This window comes from Mus musculus, chromosome 14 (genome assembly GCF_000001635.26).
Source record: "Mus musculus strain C57BL/6J chromosome 14, GRCm38.p6 C57BL/6J".
NCBI lineage: Eukaryota > Metazoa > Chordata > Mammalia > Rodentia > Muridae > Mus > Mus musculus.
In genome coordinates this window covers 60,678,214-60,704,052 of record NC_000080.6, presented here as the reverse complement: position 1 = coordinate 60,704,052, position 25,839 = coordinate 60,678,214, and the positions used below count along the sequence as shown (strand labels likewise).

Sequence of the window (25,839 nt, the reverse complement as noted above, 5' to 3'; positions counted from 1 at the left end):
CTGTGAACTGCACACACTCAGGAGGCAATATATATGTTTCTATCCTACCTAACATCACCATGGGATAAAGAGAAAGATCATAAAGTTATTATAATTTATGAAAATCGGATTATTATGGGGGACTGAAACAAATTACTAACTTGAATGACATAGGCAACTCAAATACACAGTAAGCATAAATCTATTTATATAAAGTCACTTAAAAGTGACAGAGACAACTTGCTAGAAAAAACAGAAGTGTGCAGAACAAAACCAGAGGCATAGGGTGGTCTAACTACTCACAAACATTAAAAAAAAGAAAAACAACAACAAAACAACCCACCCACAGTTTTTTTTTTATTAGCTAGAAGCTGCTTTGTGCTTATGCAACATGCTGCTTGTATTTTCTTACTGATGCCAAAAATAAGAAATATACCAGGAAGTGACAGGGGCTGGGCAAGGTAGGCACAGGCAAAGCAGCCCTGCATGTGTTCCTGCTGGGCCTCTGTGCCAGCCACTTACTGTCTGAATACAGGCAGCAAGAGTGAAATCCACCCTAACCGGACTTCAGTGTTTGCAGTTCCCCTGAAGATGCCAGAGGCGGTACCCTAAAGGGCACCAAAATGGCTTAGGGATCTCAAAATCTAATCATAAAACATCAAGTGAAGTTGATCATTTTAGGGGTTGGAGCTCACATTCAAATGCTGCTCCTCAGTCAAAAAGACAGGTCCCTTCCAAAGCCAATGGGGACCTGGCTATGGACGGACCCAGGCAAGCCAGGCAAGGACTCTCTCTGCTCATAGGTGCACCATTCTAAACTACATCTTTTTTAAAATTATTTTCAGCAAAGTTTTTGTACTTCTAAAATACTGTCCAGGTTCACTGCAAAGACTATAGATTAAGAGGCCCGTTCTTAGAACTTTAAACATATACTCCAGCCAGAGAACCTACCTGAGATTTAGCCATGGGCAGGGGCGGCCCACAAACACACTGGAAGAACAGGCAGTTGACCACATCCATGAGTTCCAGAGTTGTTCAGGTCTCTTAAAAGCTGTGGTCAGGGCCCTACGCAGCAGCAGCGATGCAGAGCTCTGCCTGGTCCAGTCCAGCAGGCTCAACTCACGTGTCTCCAGGTCCCTGAAGCTTGAACCACTAAGTCACACCCAAGTCATAAACCTTTGTAAACAGACCTTGCACTCTGGGGACTGCCCTTTTAACTCTTGCTTTTCTGAACTCTTGTAAAGTGGCTTTCCTGGTCAGTGAGCCGTATTTTCTTCCTATACAGGATCTCTTTTTTTTCAAAAGCTCCAAAAATGAAAGACTTATACAAACTAATAGAAACTGCTTCCTTGAAAGGTTTCTGTGAAAGGCATTTCTACGAATTATTAACTGGAGATTAAAAATAAATGCTTACAAGAACCTGGTATGATAGCATCTCTTCAGAAGCAGTAAGTGCACACAGGGCTAGCTGGCAACTGCCCCCAGACAGATGGACTCCTAACCACTGTGAGCGTCTGCCAGTGTGCTTTGCAGAGTGGTCACCTTCTAATGTGCTCACCCTGGATTACGGGGTTCTAAACCAGTGGCTGACTTTATATGCTAAGGAAAATGTGGATACAAACACAAAGAAAGCAAGCTACTCGTGGATGGAATAGAGACTGGTGTTGATTTATCTACCTGGACGCAGGGTTTTATGTAGGCCAAGTTAGCTTCAGTCTTGACCTTAGCTGAGGGTGATCTTGAACTTTGATATTTCCGCTTCCACTTCCCAATCTGGGGGACTACACAGGCAGTGTAATCAGTGTTCTAACAACTGAGTTCTATTCCCAGACAAGGAGTGACACACGAACAAGGCTTGAGAGATGTCACTTCTACCAGAAGCTGGAGAAAGGACAGCCTTGCAGAGCCTGGATTCTGACACACTGACTTTGAACTTGAGGCTTCCAGACTCATGGGATGGTAACTGCTGTCACGATCAACAAGGTGTTTGAAGCCAGCCGGAGCAACATGCGTTGGTGTGCATTTGTGGGAGTTTTACATATATGTCCTAGGATATTAAATAAGAACTCTAAACATCCCAGAGGAATGACAGTTTTTCAGAGTTCAAAGCAAGGGCAGACACATAAGTAGGACTTATGACCCACCAGGTAGAGACAGGAAAGTGGAGAGGACAAGGCCGACCTGGGCTACTCAGAATGACTCTCTCTCTCTCTCAAAAACAAACAAACAAAAAACTTAATAAACTGCCTGATATTGTCTGATAACCACAGCCGACATAGGCAGATGGACATCTGTCACCCTGCCAGCCAGAAAAGAATCCCCACTCTGATGTTATCACAGGAAAAGCTTAGAAAGAAAAAAATGGCCACAAAAATATACATGCTAGAACATTTCTTAGCCAGCAGCTAGAATTTCCCTTAGAAAAGAATACAGAAATTGACTTTTCTCATTTTAGGATTTCAGTAAAGGCTTATTATGACTTTCTAGCCCCATATTAAACAAGCTGTTAATACTACGACGATGTATCTTTTGATACATACATACATACATACATATATATATACACATACATATATATGTATATATATATATATATATATACACACACACATACACACACACACACACACACACACACACACACACGATGGTTCACATTAACGTGATTATCTTATATATTCAGTGCTGAGGATCTTGCATGTGTTAGACAAAGCACTCAAATATCAGTCTCTCATAAATGTAGGATGTTTAACAGTAAGGGGATAATATTTGAAATGTAAATAAATAAAATACCCAATAAAAGAAAAAAAGAATGGTTAACAGTTTATTAATAATAGGTACCAGAAAGTTTATTAGTGCTACTCTTAACATTAATAGGATACACTGGGGAAGAATCATGGCTTTTGATTGGCCTTTAATTCTATCCCCCAGATTGGCAAGAAAATATAGTAACTCCATTCAATGATAAAAATACCTTTTAATGCCGTCCATTTGCCTGCAAAGTAAAGAAGTATCTTAATTAAAAAAAAATCCAAGGATGAATAATTAACTGCTTCTTAGGCTGGGTCTAGTGCTCTGGGCCTGGAGTAGTCAAAAGTGTCCCTGTTAGTCCAGAGGCGAATCAAGAGCTTGCGGCCAGCCTCAGCAGCATAGCGAACATTCTCCCCTTCTCCCTCCAAGAAGGAGTGTGTGGTGTCAGGAGGATCAGGACTTCAAGGACCCTGCCCCACAAAATGAAACAGATAATGAGAGACTATGGACACAGCTTGTCATCTCGCTATGATTATTACACTGCTTCCACGCACCAAATTAAAACATTTACTCAGTAAGCAAGTGTCCAGAAAAGGCTAAGAGGTGGGAATGAGGCTCTGCTCCGGAAAGCAGCTGTGATTTTGGTTCTTCTCCCCTACTGTTTGTTTGTTTGTTTGTTTGTTTGTTTGTTTTAAGAACTAAGGTCTTCCCTGTGCTTTGCACTTGGCCTAGGACACATGGACTCAAATGATCCTCCTGCCTTGTCTTCCCAAGTTCGGAAACTACAGGTGCTCACCACAGGCCTTGCCCCTGGACTTTTCAAGAGGCAAATCCTCTCTGATGACATTTCAGCAGCCGCAAATTGGCCTAGATATAAGCCAGAGGAGCCCTGACAAACACGTGCACTTTTCTTCAGATTTCAGCTTTTAGAGAGAATCTTAAAAGGCTTTTTATTTTTTTTCTCCCCTGAGACAAGGTCTCATGTGTAGCTCAGGCTGGCCTGGCACTATATAGCCCAGGCTGGCTTCCCACGAACCTCTTGCCCGTGTCATCACGCCCAGAAGTGTTGCTAAGTTCATGGAGGTCCATCCTGTCAGACCCTAGGAGTCCATGAGAACGCTAGGAAAACTATCACCATAAAAAAATAGCCTTTGTGTGGAATAACGGGGAACGAGCTGCTCAGAGCGGATGGAAACAACTTTTGAAAAGACTGAGTTGGAAAATGACTCCACTATACAAATAAGGGGCCACTTCACAAGGACTCAAGGTCTGAATGTCTAATCATGTTTCTGCAAACAACCCTTTTCTTGTTTTCTTCCCTTTTCCTTCTTTGGGGGTGGGGTGGGTTTGGGATAGAAACCAAACAGCAGAGTCTTCATGTACACACCAGGCTGTCCTCAAATGTATGGCCGTCTTCATGCCTCAGCCTGGGGCGCTGGGGTTGCAGGCATGCACGGCCAGGTTCAGTTCCCCACAGGCTGTTCTCTGAGCACCACAAGCACGCTGTGGTACACATCCAACACCCTTTTAAAAAAAGAAACCGCATCCAAGGTAGATGTGATAGTGTATAGCAGTCATCCTGGCTCTCAGCAAGCTGGGGCAGGAGGACTGAGTTTGTGGCCGGCCTGAGTTACGCAGAGGGGCTTTCTCCTAAGCCAGAACACAACAACCTGAGGGAGCTTGCCTGTGGGTGGAGCGCAGTGAAAGGGCTCGCTTAGCATTCTCAGAGGCCTGGGCTCAATGTTCAGAACGGGGAGGAGAGAAGCATGAGATTTTAATACTTTGGAAGGCACGATGAGCAATGAGACAGGGCAGAGCAGGAACAACTCTCTGCAATCATCTACGATGCCTAACAGTCTATGTCCTTTTGATTGGGCTGGGGGTGCCCAGTAGTCAATAAAGCATTGTTTCTGGGTGTTTCTGTGAGGATGTTTCCAGTCAGCATGGGTAAAAAGATCCACTCTCACCGTGACTCGACATAGGCCAACTCCATCTATTCCACAGAGAGCTCAGGGATGCCGGACTCCTCACTGAGTAGGGCTATTAATCTCATATCTGATGCGGCCTTGGCTCATCAACCCAGGACTGACAGCAGCTTTCGCATCTCTGTTCTGTTCTCAGGCCTTCAAACTTACACTGAGATGCCATCAGTAGCCTGCTGGGTCGCCATCCTGCCACGGCAGATGGCGAGACTCCGCCCACCTCCATCCCTGAAGCAGCCATTCCAGAGTACATCTCTTCCAAGTCCCTGCTGGTTCTGCACCTTTCTAAAAGTCCAATACTTTTGCTTGTTTTAATTGCAAATTTGAATACATTACCGACATCCTCTTACTTCTGCCTCACTAGCGTGTGACCACAAATGCATCAACAAGATTTGATCTATCTACTATTTAGATAAAAAGGAATAAAGAATTAAAACATGAAAGCTGCTATGACACATGTCAACACTGAGGACAATCTGCCATCGAAAAACGTTGGTTTCAGAAGATAACATATCACATGATTGCTCCCTTAGCCCACAGATTTACAAGAATCGCCAAACGTTCACTAAAAAGCACAGCCTGGCATGGTGGCACATGCCTTTAATCCCTGCACTAGGAAGGCAAAACCTGGTGGCTATCTGTAAGTTCAAGGCTAACCTGATATACATATCAAGTTCTAGCTCAGGCTACCTGGTGAAGCCTTGGATGAAAAACAAAACAAAAAAAGAAAAGAAAACCTAACAGCAAACCTACAGTAGCTGTTTTGATCAGTGGCTAAGGCAATGAACTACAGCCGCACAGAGATCCAAAGGCAACCAGCAGGTGCCCCTTCTGGGCTGCAAGCATACACTGACTCTAAGGAGGCCTGGGGGAAGGTGTGGGGAAGCCCTTAATCTTGAACTAATTTTCTGAAATGACTACATCCCTCCCTTTCTTGAAACATGGATTTTATTTATTTGTTTGTTTGTTTATTGTTCATACATGTGTTATGTACATGAGTGCTATGGCCAGAGTAGAGGTCAGAGGAATAGTGGAAATTGGTTCTCTCTTTCTACCATGAGGGTTCTGGGGGTTAGAACCCAGGATGTCAGGCTTCATGACATATGCCTACACCTATTGAGCATTCTCACCAGCCAGCCAGCCTACCTGCCTGCCTTCCTTCCTTTTTATGGAGTCTTATATAGTCCAGGCAGGTCTTGAACGCACTACGCAGCAACAGATCACCTCCCATGTGATGGAATTACAGGCATGTACCTCCAGGCTTGGTTTATGGGTGCTGGGGATTGAACCCAGAGCTTCAACACACCCAGCTACACTTCTGTAGATGTAACATCAACTTCCTGGTTATAGGAATGGCTGCGTCTAAGCCATTAAAACCTAATACCTAATGTCTAAGCCATCAAAACCTCCCAGAAGCAACACCTCAGGACTTGCCAGGTACCTAAACCATGCCAGGGTCTCCTGCACCTCCACTGAACGGCACAGAAGCAGCAGCAGCAGAAGCCCATGGAGTCATTCACTCAAGCTGAAAACTGGCCCGAACTTACTGTCTCCCTGCAGGACGTCTCTATTGCTCTGAGTGTGTGTGTGTGTGGGGGGGGGGGGGGGGGGGGGGGAGGGGGGCGCGACTCTGTTGTATCAGCAGGGTCCTTGTAGTGTCAAAGAAGCCCTTCCTTTCTCTTCCCATGCCATGAAGTTTGTGGCTTGTTTAATGGGTGGCATCCAAAGGCCAAGTGCTGCCCACGTGGCCTTGAGCACCACTGATCCTCTGCCCCGAAACACTCACAATGACTCACGGCACACAGACACGCTCAGGGACTCTGCAGTCCACACCCTTCTCCCCTAAATGCCTGCGTGACCGACCTTGTGACCTGTGGAATAGACTCAGGAAGGCTACAGCTCCTCTCCAAGACTGGACCAGTCAACCCTGACTTCAAGGGGGCCCCCCTGCTACACCTGCTCATACTCTCCCTAGCCCCTCAATGCCTACAGGGTGAGGTCCAAGTCCACAGCTCCAAGGCAGGCCCTTCCTAACCATATCCAGACCTATTGGCCAACCGTTTCTCCCGTCTCGCTAGCCCATCTGCAGCTCCCCAAGCACAGCAGTTTAGTCACCTGGCATCGTCCTAGGCAAGCAAGCCTCGGAGAGACACGGGAAGTCGGGTGTGCTAAACACCTGTGATACCTTGCTTACCTTCACAGCAGCCTGTGTGGAGGAACCAGACAGCCTGGGCCAACCTCACAGCAGCCTATGGAAGGGACCGGTCAGCCCCAGGTTAGAGCTTCACCCTGTAGCCCAGGCTGACCTCAAATTCAGTGCTTCCCTCTAGCCTAGCTTTACAAGGGCCGCCATGATAACAGCTGGCTCCTCACCCTCATTGGAGGATAGTGATGGCTTTGTAGTAAACAAACAACCAGCACACAGCAGGCGTTCACAGCCAGGGTGTGTGGCCAGCTCTTCGATGTTCTTCTCCCTCAGGCTCGGTCTTTAGCTCCTGTCCACTGGCAGCCTCCCTTCTGCACCCTTTCCTTCTAAATGTCTGCTCCAGAGTGCTGAGCCTGGCTTGTCTCTCTGTTCACACACATTCCTGGCTCCTTGGTGTTCACCAGGTAACACATATTCTCTGCACAGAGACCTGGACTGTGGTTGACCTGACCGTAACTATTGTATCTTAACCCGAGTTGTTGTACATCAAACCAAACGAGGCTACTCCTTGTTCTTCGCAATATTATAGATCTACGTATCCTGTCTGGGCTACAACACCTCCCAGAACCTGCCTCCTTTCAGTCAAGTGTGGCCTAAGTTGAAGGTAAACTCAGAATTACCTGAAACCTCTCTCTGGTTCTCTCATCTCTACCCCTGGCGGAGAGGTGAGAGCGCAGAACAGGCAACACTACACTGAGTTTATACAGTCCTGGAGATCACACTCAGCATGGGTGGGGCGCACTCTTTCTTCCTTAGGACCTGTGAGCACAATTGGTTGAGAACCACACCTCTTCTTTATCCGTTCTCTGTGTCTTTTGTGGGACTTACTCCATGCCAGACAATTCTCACATGCATCTCAGTGTCGCGTGTATGTCTTACTAGGCTTCACCCGACTTCAGTCTCTTGTACCTGGGAGATGCAAAACATCCTGGGCTTGGTTCCACCCCTGAACAGAACACACCACTGTAAGGATACCCTGGGACTCAACTCTTAAAAGGACTGGGGCAGTAGCAGCGGAGTGCTTGCTTTGTATAAACGGTTTGATCACTGGTACGACATAAACAGGCTCAGTGGTCCACATCTGTTGTCTCATCACTTGGGAGGTGGATTTGGGGCAGGGGTGGGGGCGGGGATCACAAGTTCAAGGTTTTATGGTGAGTTCAAGGGCAGCCGGTGATGAATAAGACTCTGTCTTATAATAAAATGAATGTGAGATCGATCTAATTATTTGAAGAATTTCTCCACTTCTTGTAAAACTGTAATGCAGTGTTACATACAAAAAGTTTTGAGGGCTAGAGGCTGGAGAGATGGCTCAGTGCGTAAGAGCACTTGTTTCTCTGACAGAGGACCAGAGGACCCCAGTGAGACGCCTAGCCCCATATGGCAACTCACAACCATCTCTAACTCTAGCTCATGGAGAACAAACATTCTCTTCCTCTTCCTCTCATACCAGGTACATACATGGTACACAAACAAGCATGCATAGATAAAACACATCCTTAAAGTAGTAATTTTGAAAATGTTAAGATGCTAGATAAACACAGTGTTTAACATTAGAGACAACTGAGACCCTAGAGGTTCAAGACTTCCTAGTTTGCCCAGATCCCTAACTGGTGTCTTCTGAGGAGCACAGCCAGAGTACCACCAAACTAGAAGCATTTACAAAAGATTCACCACTGTGCCTGGGACAGGCTCACAGCTGGTGCTCACTACTTACAGCCAATGACTCTATACTACAGACAGGTAGAAAGACAATATCCCTTTTGGAAACTCCGTATTCACACTCTAAACTATGGCTCCCGCACCTTTCTAGAAAATGAGGAACACTATTAACAGAAAAATTCCAAATAGCCTTTATCTTCCAAATGCAAGGATGGAACTCAAGGCCAGGCAAGTGCTAGATAAGATCTCTACCATAGAGTGGCAGCCCTGGGCCTTGAACTCTGCTTGTGTGCGGCTTTCTGAGATAGAACTTATTATGTAGCTCAGGCTGGCCTTGAACTTGAAAACCTCTGGCCTCTGCATCTCAAGCGCTGGGGTTACAGATCTATGTGTATGAGCACACTCAGCTTCTGAATAGCATTTTCGTTTTATTTAATTTATTTGTTTGTTTGTTTGTTTGTTTGTTTTTTCGTGACAGGGTTTCTCTGTGTAGCCCTGGCTGTCCTGGAACTCATTCTGTAGACCAGGCTGGCCTCAAACTCAGAAATCCACCTGCCTCTGCCTTCCAAGTGCTGGGATTAAAGGCGTGTGCCACCACTGCCCCGCCTGAATAGCATTTTTAAAAGGAAAACATTTTAGGGTCCTGCCCAACCCAGTACTGTGCTTTACCAAGAATCACCACCAGGTGTCAGGAAAAGGCCATGTTTTGCAAATGACAACAGCATTTCCTCCTTTTCCTAGTTATCCAGGTAATATGTTAAAATTTTTCCCAAAATTACTTCGTGTTTTGTTTTGCTTTGATACAGGGTTCCACATAGCCAAGCACGTATCTGATGATTACCTTAAAACTCTCACCCTCCTGTTTCTCCCCGTCGAGACAGGGTTTATACAGCCCCAGAGACCACACTCGGCGTGGGAGGGAAGCACTCTTCAGGCTCAGGGTCCTGCCTTTAACACGCAGAACCTGGGAGACTCATAAGGATCCTTTACTAGAGTCATGGAGCATCAGACATGGGGGCAGGGCCGAGTGTTTGCACAGTGAATGTCTCACCAAAGCTCGTGTGGATGGTCCACGTCCTTTAAAGTTCAAGATTAAAGTTTAGTCTCTGGGGTGAAAGTATTAGGCGGTGCTGTGGAACTCTTTGGGGGACTCCAGTGAAAGGTCCTTAGCTCACTTGGGGAATGTCCTGGAGGGGGACCATGTGACCTTACCGACTCTGTCCCCAGTCTTGAGATCTGATCTGTCACTCTGACAAGGATAGGCTACCCTTGTCAGAGGGCCAAGCCAGCAGGACTGCCCAGTCTTTGAAATGAAACTCTGTGCTGAGATGGCCATGCTATGTAACAGAACAGTGTTGAGTTCAGTTCTCCTGCCTCCATCTCATCTCCCAGTCTTTGAGCTCACACGTGTGTGTATAGCCACACCCAGCCGGTGGCCTGGGCATTTTATGCTACAGATGCAAAACTGCTGGGGCATACTCAGAACTGAGTAAAACCTTTTGGCCAATCAAAGTCAGCATCGTTTAACTGTTTCTCAGGGCTGCCTGTCTCCTGCAAGGGATCCACGCCTCTTTTTTTTTTTTTAAGAATGCAAATGAGTAAATCATCTTCAATACTAGAAAGCTCTGACACACTGGGCCTCCAGCCCAGAGTCTGTAGCTGCATGTCTGCTGACTGGATATCCTGGGATGTCCCGAAAGTTGGTTTGGATCTCCCTAAAGCACTCTGTAGCAATTCTACTCTCTCGGTCCTTTCCAGAAGGCTCTGTGACCTAGATGTCTCTGGATAGCAAAGGTCAAAAATAGATATTTGCCAGCCATGGAAGTGTGGCACACACCAATCACCCCAGCACTCTGGAGTGTGACTTTGAGGGTAGCCTGGGCTACAGAGCATCATCTCAGTAAATTTATAACAGCAAATCCACAGGCTACTCTGGCTTCTCTTTGCATACCCAACTGTGCAATCGTTCCTCTGCCGGCCCTCTCCAGGGCTGAGTGGGAGGGAACATTTGCTAAGGAGTAATTTCCTGCTGCAAGCACCAATTCACAGCTGTAACACCGTCTAGAAATTTATGCAAAGAACATTTACAACCCGCACACGCGGCTACGCTTCTGTCTTTTAGCTATGTAAGGTGATAGTACTGAATGTTCTTATAAAGTGAGACTTGCACAGAGGAGTAAAACTGTCTGGCTGCCTGACAGGACGTGAAAGGATCTCAGCTCTTGCAGCTCAGACAGCTATTTGCTGACTTGATCCGAGAGCTGCTCGGAGCTCTGCCCTAAAAATAAGCACAATGGCCATCATTAAACTCTCTTGGAAGAAGCATTATCCTGGGCGTGACAGGTACTGAGCAGCACAGTTCTAATTCACTCCTAGGAAATAAAAGGACTCAAGACACGTAATGTTCTCTAACACAAAGAACTGCATTTACAAGGGCTCTGTCGGGAAGGAGAACAGCAACAATGTCAAATACACGGATGGTATGGGGGTGATAAAATGCTTTCCAAATGTGAAAACGCTGAGAAACCCTAGTGGTCACATTAATCCCCAGGACCTAGCAGCACATAGGAGATACTCAATAAACATCTTTTCCAGGAATGGTGTGGCAAACACTACATCAAGGGAACGTATTTATTAGCAAATTCAATTTTAAGTGGGATAAAGGTGTGTGGGATGGTGTGGTTTGGTGCTGGAGGGCTAACCTGGAACCTTGCACGTGCCACGTAAACACCTGGCAGGGAGGCACATCCAGAACCAGGCAAGCTAAGCCAATAACTTCCATCTCCGCTAAAACTGAATATGACCAGTTTAGCACAGACAGAACCAGGAGTCTTTGGAAATCGCTGGATGAATGGCAAAGCAAATACTAGAAATCACCCCTCCCACACTGTCACCCACCAGAGGCACTCCACCCAGACCCTTACCTCTTCCTTCTTCTCTTCTGGATGGGTGGCTCCATCGAGATTCTCGGGAAAATAGCTGTCACCGCTTTCTCCCCCCACATCACCAGCAGCGTTAAGGACAGTATCCTGGAGGGACACGGGTCCCGGTTGCCTGTGCGAAGCATCCTCAGTCCGCTCTTCACTGTCCGCTGAACTGAGGGACAGCACACTCAGACTACTGGGGCACTTAGTACTCCCTGGGCTCTGAGGGCTTTGGGGCTTGGGTGTGGTAGGTCTCAGAGGAGTGGGAAGCTGCACGGGATTAAAAGGATGTTGGCTGCCAGTATGTGCCTCACTGGAGCCTTGGCTCAACCCTTCTGGGTCCGTGGGGATTGGTGAGGGACTGCTGGCACGAGGTCCATCATTTCCCAGTGGCTGAGCACTTTTAGTTTCCAGGGGGAATACTGCAGTATCCACATCTAAGTGGGGCTCTGGAGCTGCGTAGGGCGCAGTGGTGCATGGTGCAGGGATACAGGGTGAGCCGCCACGCCTGGCATCTGGCTCCACGCTGCTGCTAGTACGACGCGAGTAGTCATCGTGTAGCTTGCTTCGTGGCGCAAGTAGTGGGTTCTCATCCCCGAGACCGGGACCAGGGCCAGGGGCTGCACTCCTGGGGGCCTCCCTCTTCCAAGCCGCATCCTTGACATTGCTCACCAGTCTCAGGACTCTGTCGAAGTCCTTGGCCCGGATGGGGCTCCTCCAGCGTCTGGTTCTTCTCTCTGAGCCACCCGGCTTCTCCGGGTCTGTGAAGAAGCTGCTCAAGGTTCTGGAGGGAACCTGCCTGTCACCCTGCAGTTCCGTGAGGTTGGATGCAGACTTGCGCTTGAAGGAGCTCTTCAGGACGCTCAAGCTGTCGATGCTCTTGCTTCTGCGTGGCAGAGGCACAGCCCTGCTGGGTTCAGGGTCTCGAACTTGGATCTCACACACGGCGGGCTCCGGCACTGGCTGCCGCCCCAGGTCCAGCAGGCTGATGCGGCCCAGGCCATAGGCCCTGCGGATGCTGCGAGAACGGTGTGTGCTCCTCTGGAAGGCGTCCTCCGTGTCCTCGGGGTCTGAGCAGTCAGACCCGGCGCCATCTCCTACAGGGCCCAAGGATGTACACCTGCCCAGGCCCTTTCCCAGGATGGCAACGGTGCCATTGGGAGCAGCCCTTCCTGGGTCTCCTGTAGGCTCCTCCTTGGAAACTTCTGCCCCCTCCCGGTTCTGAATTCCTTGAAGGACAGAAGATTTTAGTCTTTTAAAGGAGCCCATTTTACGGAAGGAGGCCAGGGCATTCCACGTGGAGGAATTCCCCACAAGGACGACTGAGCGAGGTCTCTCAGAGTTCGAATTCATCCTCTTCCGACTACCAGAGAAGAGACGTACCAGCTTCGATGGGCTGAGCCTGGTTTCCCCGGCTTCGGGATCACTGCTGGGGCTGCTTTTGCAGCCTCCATTCTGACATGCTGAGGATGTCACCATTTTCGGGGCCTTTGGGTTGGAGGCTGAACAAGTGGCTGTGGCACCTTGCCCATGGCCATCCTGGGCTGTTGTCATGTTCTTGGGGTGGGCAGCCTGGCTCAAACCCCCATTCACGCCGGTAACTGGGGGTCCCTGCTCCAGACCTTCATCTCCAAGGACAGCAGCCTGGCTTTCACATCTGCTGTGTGCATCTGGATCCGTAGTCACAGCTACTGCCTGCAGCACAAAACAAAGCAGGCGTTTAACCATTGTCCCCAAGGAGGCGCCTCTATAGAGGCTGATCGTTCAAGCTAACAACTGCTAACAGAAGAAAAACCCCACAAGCTCCAGGACAAGGCTGGGTCATTAAGAATTACTCTAAAATCTACTTCTCATCAAAGCAAGAGTGGAAGGCATGCAAATGATGTATTCCTCAAAGGAGAAACGAAAAAGACAGCTATGGATGTACATCTGACACAACGGAGAAATCCCGAAACCCCGAGAAGACCCTGGAACGCAAATGGTAAGACCTTGTTCTTTATGTGAACGGAAGGGATCTTTTATTATGAAACATCAACCCCACCGTGACTTCCAAACACGCCTACTGAAACACCAGCCTGTATGAGCAGGGGCTCGGTTGGTGGACTCCTGGGAGTTCTGACAGAGGCCAAGTGACTAAGGAAAACTGTAAGAGAAACTTACGGCATTATAGGGACTCAGGGCACAACATACCAAGCCAGAGAAGCTGGAGGAAAGGCTGTGTGCAGAAGACACCCAGAAAGTTCTACTTGTCCATAGAGTGATGTGAGGAAACACATGGGGCTGTTAGAAACTCAAGACATGGACATATGACTAAAATACCCTCTTCCCTCTGGTCCTACATCCAAGCCTCTATACATTCCTGTGCCCATTCCTCCCAAGGTTGCCCAAGCCTCCTCCACAGCACTACCTAACCCCCAAAAGTGTGTGAGAACACCACATCTTTAACCTTTCCCATCAATCAAGTCCATCTCAGCCTTTCTCGGCCTTCATAGGATGGCTCAAATGTCATGGCCCTTCTATTTCCAATAAATAAATTAATAATTGAGCTTCAGATTATGAGACCACAAAAGGCCATCGGTCAGACAATGCTTACATCATTTCTAGGCGGTTGACTAAGGTCAAGGGTAGATAGAGGCTCTGGGCTGAGGCCTTTACAGCATCACTGAGCCTTCCCAGAAGTCTGGGGCTATCAGAATGCACTCAGAAAACTGCATGGCCACGCAGGCAGGTGAGGGCATTTGTCTGGAGGTCCCGCTGCTAGTCCCCTCTGAATGATGCATTAAACCAATGCCTAGAGAGACAGAGGCACTGCTGGGATCTGTACCCTGGGCACCTGACTCCAATTCCAGCACCTTCCGACCTGTAGAAATCAAATCCCAACTTGGTTTCAGATACTAGTCAAGGCCTTTACCTCCTAGAAACAGCCAAGGCAGGAAGAGGAAACTGTAGAGAGAACCTGAGGTTCTATTTTATTTAGCTCACCATTTTTCAAGCTGGACTTGATCTATGTGAAGCGGCAGTCTGCATTACCTGCTCCTGCGCACTGCTTTCTTTCCCCTTTGGCCCCTGTATCATGCCCAGTGAGGAAGGACTGTCAGGGAGAGCCAGGGGGAACAGATAAAGGATTGATGCCACCCAGGATGTGGGAGTCTCTACTGACTTAGGCTGTCAGCACTTTACTAATAGGAAGACTGATGGCCTAACTGGGCCCTTTGCGGTGCACAAATCTAATGGAGAAGATGGTGTGTGAGAGGCGTGGGGGCGGGGAGGGGCCGTGGGTGCATTTGAATGAGCCACATGAGCTGAGTCTTAATTCTGCCTGAGAGGCGAAAGGGACCAACAGTTAGACTGCCTGCCTGTCCTCAGCATGGTGGTAGTGTGCTTACTTCCATACGCCTCAGAGTCTTAAAATGAACCACAGAGAGAAGTGTCCAAATCCAGTTTGCAGGCAAGAACTGACCACAAGGCCGAGTAGTAATAATGGTCTTTCGAGGACTTGTGTCAGTCACACAGGGGACAGCAGGATTCCCGCCTTAGAGCGGGGCTGAAGTTGGTGACACCAGTAGAGGGCACCATGAGACCTTTTTAGTCCAGGACAAAGCCTGTGTTAAGAGGACCCTGGAGGCTCAAGGGCTACAGAGAAGCATGTTGGGACATTTGAAAATGCTCCTTGAAAGACATGGGGCTATGCCTAGATGCTAAACCTACTACTGTCACACAATCTCCAGTAAGCCATCTCAGCAACCTGTGCTTCATGCTGTCTATGAAATAAGAGGGAACTATCCATCAACTCAGGATGCCATGATCCTCCAGAGGGTGCAAGCAGCAGGCCAGGCCCCTCGAGGGGTTCAGGATGGTGAGTGGAAGTTGGCATGAGGAAAGGACAGCTGGGAACACGGTGTGCCTGGCAGGAGGTGAATGAAGGTGACCAGTCTCAACTCTCAGGCAACAGCTGGGGGGTGGGGGTGGGGGGCAGTCCTTAACAAACTGGGTACAGCAAGCAGAGCAGTGCCTGCCATTGGAGGGGTGGCCCAATGCAATGAGCGCTGAGAATCATGGGAAATGGGGCAGGATGTTTACATACCCTGAGTATAAAATCTAATCATTCTTCAAGACCAATTCAGGGGTCACTTCTGTACCTCTGAAGTGAGTAAGAAAATCCGTATGTGCTTCCAGGGCGGTGGAACCTCACCCCATGTATTACCAATGCATAATGATATTGTGGGAATATGAGCAAATCTATGGGCTGTTAAGGTTTGAGAACCATGAGACTGAACACTTCAGCTTACTCAAGACTATTATCTTGATACAAGACTGCATCAGTTTTCCTGACTGTATCTACTTAGGTGACAGATCATGACATACTTGTGTGTGTTTCTTCAACTGGTGATTACATTTTTAAATTTTTTTTTATTTTTATTTTTTTTTGGTTTTTCGAGACAGGGTTTCTCTGTATAGCCCTGGCTGTCCTGGAACTCACTTTGTAGACCAGGCTGGCCTCGAACTCAGAGATCCACCTGCCTCTGCCTCCCGAGTGCTGGGATTAAAGGCGTGCACCACCACGCCCGGCTGGTGATTACATTTTAAGAGGTTTCACATATGCTAGACAAACATCTCCCGCCACTGAACTGTATCACAGCCCTTTTTTCCAATGATACTGGGTCGTTGTTATTTGTCTCGTTACTTTTTTACTTTGAGACAGGGTCTCACTAAGTTTGTATTTGAACAGCAATCCTCCTGCCTCAGCCACCCAAGTAGCACTCTAGGCACTGCTTGCCCCTATTTCTCTAGGTTGAAGATGCTTACATTTTTATTACACCAGTAAGCATTTACTATTAAAAAAAAAACACGTAAATTTAGATCCAGACTCCATCTGAATGGGTTTAGAAAGCTAACGATGTACTTACTGTCTGTCCATGAGCCAAGCAAGGCTGTTTACTGCTTTAGAGTGGAAAGTGAAAGTCACAGGAAGGAACAAAAGCTTTCCCAGAATCTCCGAGGAACACACCAAGTTGCGTTATTGAGAACCGATGCTTTGACCCCCATTAACTAACAAGGGTCGCAATTCAATTACTGGCTCCATGGCAAGCCTGATAAATCATGGGACCCCTGCCAGAGATGCTTCTGAAGGGAACTCCAAGAAAGAATTCGAGATGGGAATATTGTGACATCCAGTTGCCCACAAGCTGGCCTCCGGGGTGAATGAACTCCACAGTGGAATGTTTCTCCCCACTCGTAATGAGAAATCTCTACAAAACCAGCTGTGACCAACTCATTTCAATTAGAACCAGAAATGTCAGAGGGGTAAAATTATGCATCAGCTTGGGCTACGGACACCACCTCGGAGCACATCCGATGCTCGTCCGAAAACCAGCGAGGCTGGGGACTACCGTGCAACAGCCGCACATCCCCGTTCATCTCCATGGTTCCACTTACATTCAGACAAAAGACCCAAAAATCATTAAAACGAGTGTCCCGAAAGCAGGCAATTCATAGGTTTTTCTTTGCATCTTGCACCATCCTTCCCTGTCCTGGCTAGGATATAAACTGTCATTCTGCCTGGCTTACCCACGCCTCGTACACTACATTCTCTCCTACTGGGCATTCAGTAGCCATCTGTCTCAGAATGCTTGTCGGTGGCACTGCAGTGCTGAGTTCAAGTAATCCTGGTTTCACTTAGCAACAGCCCGGAAGCACAAAGGGAGAGGTGTCGGCAACTCAAACGATGGACACATTTTAGGTTCAGCACGATCTGAGGTCTCAGTCTGACTGATGCGGACCATTACTAGGTGATGGGTGGGGATGAGCGACCAGCAGTTAGAGTACAGTGACTGGGCATGGAGTTAGTTCAGGATTGTCACCTATCGGCCAGAACCTAGAGACCTTCTCAGCCCTCTGCCCCAGTCTCTGTGGCCACCAAGTCTCAGAGACCATCACTGCCTGGCTCACGAGACCTCCAGGGATGTGGAGTGGCACACTACCTTATCCCTAGCCTGAGGCGCCTTCCTTCTGGACAAGTCTGCCCTGGCTCCCTCCCATCTTGTAATCCCAATCACCCCCCATCCTCCAGCCTTCATTCTGTCACCGGAGTACTTCCTGGTCTGCAAATGGAACTGTCACTGGAATGCCATGTCATTGGCTGCAGGTCTCCAGACCTCTCCCCAGCCAGGCTCCATTCTGTTTGGCTCTGTGGTGCTTACTAAAACAAACAACCACAACGACAACAACGACGACGATGAAAACTGAGGGTCTTGCGCAAGTGAGGCAAGCTCTCCGCCCCTGGGTTACTCCTTTAGGCCACAGGCTGACCCCACTGCAGATCCTCTTCTGCTCTCGGATTCTCTCTCCTGCAGGGGATCACAATTCCAAGCTATCATGACTAAAGGCATCTGATAGGTCTGGTCAGTGGGAGCCAAGTGTGGGCGGGGATCTGGGAGTGGGAGGAAGGAGGCCCCAGCACCTCTGTGGGTGACATCTGTCTCTGCTTTGGCTCTGTCCCCTTACGTCTCAGATTCTTTCAGGTTGTGGGTTCAAGTGACCATTCCTCCCCTCCAGTGTAGGGGTCAGCTGCACATCTGCCAACTTGCCCAACTGAATACACAAAATCCTGTCTTGGAGTCTCTTTGCAATAGCTAGAGGCAGTTCTCTTTGCCTGTTCCATAGGCATGTACTTTGCCATGACATCATTAACTCAAGTGAGGAGGCTCTTGAGAAACTCTCCCTCCCTCTCTAACACAGGAGCCCTTTCTCTGGTTCTCAGCACCTTCTATGTAGCTCAATTGGTCCTACTGCTTACCACCCTGGCCCAGCATTTTGCTCCTCCTCTGCTTTCTCCAAGTATCTCTGAAGACTTTGAAAAGTGTGTTAAAGTAAACAAAATCAAGTCTGATTTCGCCGTCCTCATCATCCACCAGGTGAATGACGGGCAGACTGAGGATGGGGATAACACTATGTGTTCTGCACACATCAGCTAGATCAGTCTGAGGCCACATAGCTTTTCTATGGGAGCCGTCCTATGTCCCCTAGGGTGTTTCATACAGTAGTGGCTACCAATGCTACTGGGACCAAGAAAGACTACATCAGGTGTAGAGGCTCAAGGTGATCCCACCACTTAAGAAGCTGATCCAGGAGTTTGGCGCCAGTCTGAGTAATATGACAAGTTCTAGGTCAGCCTAGGCTATATACTAGACGCTGTCTCAGAAATACCAAGATAGATAAGACAGATGATAGCTATAGATGATTAACAGATATCTAGATGGGTGATACAGATACACACACGCACAAAAGAGGGGAGGGGAGGGGAGGGGAGGGGAGGGGAGGGGAGGGGAGGGGAGGGGAGGGGAGGGGAGGGGAGGGGAGGAGAGGAGAGGAGAGGAGAGGAGAGGAGAGGAGAGGAGAGGAGAGGAGAGGAGAGGAGAGGAGAGGAGAGGAGAGGAGAGGAGAGGAGAGGAGAGGAGAATACTATGAAAACTGTTTCAGAGAGGTAAGTATTGAAATTACTGAAATTTATTTTCAACCATGAAACTGAAGGTTATAGTGTTTGGTGGTACTGTTTTTTTAAAAAAGATTTTTTATTATTATTATTTTTATTATTATAATAAATAAGTACACTATAGCTGTCTTCAGACAGCAGCAGAAGAGAGTGTCAGATCTCATTATGGGTGGTTGTGAGCCACCATGTGGTTGCTGGGATTTGAACTCAGGATCTTCGGAAGAGCAGTCAGTGCTCTTACCTGCTGAGTTATATCGCCAGCCCGCCTAACTACATTTTAATTATGCTATAAACAGGTCTGTTTATGTTGTGACAGCAATAGCATGTTGTTCTACAAACGACTTTTAAAATGCTGATAATTACTAAGCTAGTAACAATATTCAGTCACTTTTTATTTTAAAGACAAGGCTTAACTGTGTATCACACACTGCCTGTGAAGCTCAGTGTATAGTTTAAGCTGGCTTCAAACTCACAAGAATCCTTAGGCCTCAGCCCTCCCAAGTGCTGGAATTACAGATATGAGCTACCACACCCAGGCCTTTCATTTTAACTAGTAATCAATTTATTGATCGAAGTTAATGATTTGTATGCTGATTTTGTAAATGTGCAATTAATTTCTTTGCAAGTCAAAGCACACCTGAGTGACGCAGGAACAGGCTTAATACCTTCTGAACCTCTTCCTGCAGGAAGCAAATGCATGCATCGTATTTCCTGCAGGAAGCTGGGTGCAAATGCATGCGTCGTATTTCCTGCAGGAAGCTGGGTGCAAATGCATGCATCGTATTTCCTGCAGGAAGCTAGGTGCAAATGCATGCATCATATTTCGGCTTTTCAAGGCTTTCCATTTCTTGGCAAACAGTACAGATGCCTATTCTGTGCCACCTGAATATCCAATTACTCGGCTTTTGTCCGCAAGCTGTGACGGCTGTGGGAACAAGGAGTCGTGCAGCTCAAACGCATGCAAGTAAGTGCTAAAATTCTAAGTACCACACAGCACCAAGTACACACCTTCACCTCAAACACACATAATCCATTCCAGTGTGGCATCCACAGAATGACATGTGTGCTCCTGACGGCCAAGCCGACGTGCCTCCCGAGAGGAGCCCTCACCTTCCTGTCACTTCAGTATTACTGCAGGGCACCGGTAAAGACAGGGGCCAGAAGCCAGCATTTTAGCACCCTGCATTCTGAGAACTGGTTGTATTCCAAATAAATAATCTATTTCCATATAAGAGAGAGCGTACTTATGGGAGGGTGTTGTCGTTTTTTAAATTTCTGTTCATTCCTTATTAGAGTTTAGGCCATCCCATCTGATTATATCATAGCTATATAATACAGTTTTCACTTTATCCCAACTTACAATGTTGCTGCAGTCATATGCATTTGAGTTTGGAATTCCAGGGGGCAAAGTGGTTTACTCCCCAGACTCACAGGACTCCCTCCTTGCCAGCCTCACTATGCACATGCAGCTCAGCGAGGAGGGGGGGGCAGGGGGCTCACCTGAGTATCTGGGACTCAGCAATATCCCATGCAAGGAGACAGGTGGTTTCTGAAGCCATGTGCTGTGGCTTCATTTAAATATCCAATGACAGAAGCTAAATGTTTATGCATTAGACGTGAATCTGGGTAACTGCTTAAGATACAATAATTGTGCACTTGAAAAATATGTCAATTTCATACAAGCATGCTATGGTCCCACGCTTTCCTTATCTAGGTTATGGGGCTAAACTATATTCCTTGGAGAAATTGGGATGAAAATGGAGATTTCAAAGGTAGGCTTTAAACCTAGAGAAAATCTTCTTGCTGTCTCTGAAGTAGGGGTTCGTGCAGGTGTGGTATGAGATACAGAAGCAGGCAGGTAATGCCCACTCAGGGACGACAGGTACAGGCTCTGCCCCTTCCTTCCTTTACCTCATATGAACTCAGGGGCTCAAAGAGTCTTGAAAAAGTGCCATCTAACGTTGTCAGGTGGCTTGTCTAGATTACCCGTAGTTCACTTGCCTCTGTGACAGCAGTAAAATCCTGAAGCGGCCACCAGCCAAGGCCACCTAAGGCTTGCACCAATGCCAAGACAGAAGTCACCATGGAGCCTATGTCTCTGCCTCCTGCACTCGCCATTCAGAGCAATGAAAGCTTTTTCCAGATGGGTGGCCTTAATCTTGGAGGCACTTGGAAGGTCACTGGACCAAAAGCAATTGCCTCTGCTTGCTGGAAGCAGACCGGTCAGATTCGGGCTGTGTGCCAGTGGGCTCCCAGGCTCAGGCTGATGGTGCCACTGACACAGAAATGCCCAAGAGGGACAGGAGAGCATAGGCGCCACAGTTCAACTGTTTACAGGGGCGTGTGCTGTGCTTCCCCCGCACTTCCACATTTCAGAGAGTCTTTGCTTTTTGTACTAACTTTATCTCTGGTTTGAGAGATCAGCTTTCTGCTTGGTTTCCATCCAAGAGTCAAGGAAGTCCACGGTTCAGGGAAGGCAACAGCAGCGTGTCCTTCTACCGGAAAAGACAAGGGTCCAGAAGGGGCCCCACCCCGCCCTGCCCTGGGCAGCCAGGCAGCTCAGATCACCACATCAACACTACACTGTAGCCAAAACACTCTCTGTTGTCACACTAAGCTGCCTTCCTCCGCTAGAGCTAACACATGGACACGTCTTCTTGCAGAGCCCTTCACAACTCTTGGCACAGACCTTACTATTAGGCATTTGACAATAGCGTGCAATGGCACCACCAGTGACTGCAGCCAGTGGTAACCAGCTATCCGTAAGGCCTAGGCAGCTCACCCTTCCCCCGCCACAGGTATGTCTTGGTCTGGCAGAAGTGGATCTAGAGTCACTTCGTTAGAAGGGGAGGCTCTGGTCTCCCCTTATAAAGTTTCTGGTAGCCAACCAGTATGCACATTCTCATTCTTTTGAGTCAAGGAGTGAATGGGGCCTAACCACAGGGAAACTGGGAAGGAGGAAATTGGAACAAAACTCCATTAAGAGAAAGTTATAGGGAAGAAAACTACCATAGGGCTTGCTCTAGCACCCATTTCTTTCAGCAGCTCTGTGTTGAAAAAAGGGTCTCGCAGGCGACACAATTCTTTGTCCCCATAAAGATGCATGGCCAGTAGCTTTCATGGTGGCCCCTGAGCAGCCAGCACATTCTGTTGATGAGTTTGGTTGCAATATTGTAAGTTTACAGACAGCATTCAGGTGCCGGCCATGCAGAAACCTCTCTGCAAAGGACCAAGACATCAGTTATGTGGGTCACTGTGGTTTCAAGGTCCCTGTTAAGAGTTTGACTATGAACTGTCCCTCAAAGTCTCATGTATTTGGTGGCACTGTGTTGGGACAATGTGGAGCTTTGGGGACTGAGGTCACACAAGCAGAAGTGGGTTATGGGGGCAGACCCTGAAGGTGATAACTGCTTCTAATTCTGGTCCAAGTCTTTTGCTTCTTGTCTACCTCTGTGATGTGACTAGCTGCCTCGTGCTTCTCCCAGAGACAGCAGCCATCCTACCATCATGGCTTCCTTACCATGAGGGATTTCTATCCCTTGAAACTGTGAACCAAAATAAGTCTTTCCTCCCTCTCAGTGCTTCTGCCAGGTATCTGTCACAGTGACAGAAGACGTAGCTAATAGAGAGCCCCTTCAAATCTCACACTGCAACTTAACCGACATAGCAAGCATCTATCTATGCCTTTGAGAACTGATCACTATACCCAGTGCTCCACCCTCATAAACAGACTAATGCACTATTGTAGAAGTAAGGTCATTACTGAGAATGTAAGCTTGGCTTCCTCTTGCTTTCTTCCATCTTTCCCTGTTTCTCACTACGTTAGGATGCAGCACAAAAGCCCTTGACTTAGACCTCCATTCTCTGGAATCTAGAGTCTAGATGCTGCTCCTCCATCTTGGACTGCCAAGCCTCTGGGACTGAGGTAAATATATATATTTTTTATTACGTATTTTCCTCAACTACATTTCCAATGCTATCCCAAAAGTCCCCCACACCCTCCCCCCGCCACTCCCCTACCCACCCATTCCCATTTTTTGGCCCTGGCGTTCCCCTGTACTGGGGCATATAAAGTTTGCCTGTCCAATGGGCCTCTCTTTCCAGTGATGGCCGACTAGGCCATCTTTTGATACATATGCAGCTAGAGTCAAGAGCTCCGGGGTATTGGTTAGTTCATAATGTTGCACCTACAAGGTTGCAGATCTCTTTAGCTCCTTGGATACTTTCTCTAGCTCCTCCATTGGGGGCCCTGTGATCCATCCAATAGCTGACTGTGAGCATCCACTTCTGTGTTTGCTAGGCCCCAGCCTAGTCTCACAAGAGACAGCTATATCTGGGTCCTTTCAGCAAAATCTTGCTAGTGTATGCAATGGTGTCATCGTTTGGAGGCTAATTATGGGATGGATCCCTGGATATGGCAGTCTCTAGATGGTCCATCCTTTTGTCTCAGCTCCAAACTTTGTCTCTGTAACTCCTGGTAAATATATTTTTATCATTTATCATTTCCCAGCCTGTGCTGTTACAATGGCAGGTAGTGGGCCAAGGCGTGGACATGTCTTTAGTGGGTACCTACTCTTTCCTCTATGACCCAGGAAGAAGCCGTGAATAGGAAGGGCCACAGAATGTCCTTACTCCCAGCACCTTCTAATAAACAAAGCGTGGGCATGTTTCCATGCCTACTTGTCTGCTTCTGATTCCCTCTCCATCATTCTGTCACTGTTAACCTGAGACACTCCACCTGCATTTCTTTACCTGTGCCTCCCATCTTTGCCCCGTGACTGACACCCAAACAGCACAGGGACCACACCTCTGTTCCCCAAGTGTTTTATTAGGTGAGACATCCCTGGCTCCCAGCAGCTGGAAACATTCTGATGGCCACCTAAGGAGACAGGAAATGCTTGTTCCTCAGTGGTCATGGAGCTCACTGGAAGCTGTGGTTGCTGCCACAACCCAGCGAGAGGAAATCTCAAAGGACATGTCCAAAGGCGGGGTATTGTATGTGTCACTTCTGCACCGAGGCACAGAAAACAAACATCAGGGCGGAAACTGTTGGTACTATTAAGTTTGGAGGTGAGCAGTTCCAATCTACATGAGGCAGTCAGAGAATCCGAAAGAGTATCATGAGTTTGAAAATATATTATGCCAGATGCTCTTCCTGGAGGAGCCTGTATGTTTCTTGCTTACTTCCCCCCCCCCCCCAAAAAAGAAATGCGTAATTCTTGTTTGTTTGTTTGTTTGTTTGTTTGTTTTTCAAGACAGGGTTTCTCTGTATAGCCCTGGCTGTCCTGGAACTCACTTTGTAGACCAGGCTGTCCTGGAACTCAGAAATCCACCTGCCTCTGCCTCCCGAGTGCTGGGATTAAAGGCGTGCACCACCACGCCCGGCTTGACCCTTATACTTAAGCCTATACTAAAATATCTTTATTAACTACTGTTAATTAAACCCAGCCTTGCTCCACTAAACTAACAGAAAGGACACAGATCTGTACCTGATTGTGAGATACGATGGGGGTGTCCTGGGTTAGACTAAACTCAAGAGCTTGCATATGCTCAACAAGAGCTGAGATATAGATATCAAAACATCTATTTATAAGACAATTGCTCAGACTTTAAAATACCTCTTACCACAAGATGCTCATATTATCACCCCAATTGGACTTAAATTCACAATGTAAATAAACAACTTCCGCCGGTCGTGGTGGTGCATGCCTTTAATCCCAGCTCTTGGGAGGCAGAGGCAGGCGGATTTCTGAGTTCAAGGCCAGCCTGGTCTACGGAGTGAGTTCCAGGACAACCAGAGCTATACTGTCTCAAAAAACCAAAACCAAACCAAAACAAGCAAACAAACAAACAAAAAATCTAACTTCCTAATTATGATAGTTAATATTGATTCTAAACTTGACAGGCTATAGAATCATCTATGAAACAAGCCCTGGGGCACACTTGTGAGGGTTATGTTAATCAGGTGAGAAGGCGCCCCTCCTGAAGAGGGGTTGCAGCATTCCCTGGGCTGCTGACCTGGACTGCATACAAAGGAGAGCGGCTGAGCATCAGTTCCCATCATTTTGTTGGATTCCTGGCTGCCTGCACTGCGACCAGCTAGCTGCCTCTGCTCCTGCCATCAGGACGCCCCTGCCACAGCAGACTGTGAGCCAGAACAGCCTTTCTCCATCATGGAGTTGCTTTGGTCGGGGTATTTTATCAGACCCACAGGGAAGAAACTAAGACACTAATGGTAACAGGGCTAATCTACTGCTAACTGCTCAGTAGTAAGATACCAAAATAACTGAATAGTCACGGGTCAGTAAAAAGAGGAACCTGAAGTGACCAGCTTAAAGGAGACATTTTCAGTTGTTTGAAAAGACATAATAAGAGTCCCCCCACCCACCCCACCTCCCGGGCTGGAGTGATGGCTCAGAGGTTAAAAGCACTGACTGCTCTTCCAGAGGTCCTGAGTTCAATTCCCACAACCACATGGTGGCTCACAACCATCTGCAATGGAGTCTGATGCCCTCTTCTGGTGTGTCTAGTGAGAGCAATGGTGAAGAAAGAAAGAAAGAGAGGGAGGGAGGGAGGGAGGGAGGGAGGGAGGGAGGGAAGGAGGGAAGGAGGGAGGGAAAGAAAGCAAGCCCCCCATAGGTACTTGTTTGAATGTTTACAGAATGGCATTAATAGGTGTGGCCATATTGGCGTGGGTGGGGCCATATTGGTATGGGTGTAGCCTTGGAGAACTGTCACTGGGGATGAGTTTTGAGCTTTCAAATGCTCAAGCCAGGCCCAGAGTCAGTCACTACCCCCTTCTCTCATTCTCTCGTTCCCCCCACCTCACCCCCACCTGCTGAT

The 25,839-nt window shown here is 47.8% G+C and overlaps 1 protein-coding gene and 1 long non-coding RNA gene across 12 annotated transcripts in view; one reads left to right on the top strand and one right to left on the bottom strand.

Annotated features, from left to right (window-relative positions):
• Window positions 1–25,839, bottom strand: part of Spata13 (spermatogenesis associated 13) — a 279,389-nt gene that overhangs the window by 60,504 nt on the left and 193,046 nt on the right. For 8 of the 10 annotated variants that reach the window (XM_030247763.1, XM_011245026.2, XM_030247762.1 and 5 more), the window contains one exon: window positions 11,505–13,199. In XM_030247763.1, the coding sequence (XP_030103623.1) occupies window positions 11,505–13,058 (1,554 nt within the window). In that variant the 5' untranslated portion in view covers window positions 13,059–13,199. Of the gene's footprint in view, window positions 1–930; window positions 1,161–6,323; window positions 11,135–11,504; window positions 13,200–25,839 lie in introns of those variants that run through there. The other 2 variants (XM_017315974.2, XM_006518870.2) reach the window with 2 other exon arrangements.
• Gm41165 lies at window positions 19,761–25,397 on the top strand. 2 transcript variants are annotated; one of them, XR_003951186.1, is made up of 3 exons: window positions 19,761–19,960; window positions 22,823–22,921; window positions 24,902–25,397. It is a non-coding gene; the product is annotated as a predicted gene, 41165 (long non-coding RNA). The 2 variants fall into 2 exon arrangements; XR_874673.2 differs by lacking the exon at window positions 19,761–19,960 and adding an exon at window positions 21,560–21,794.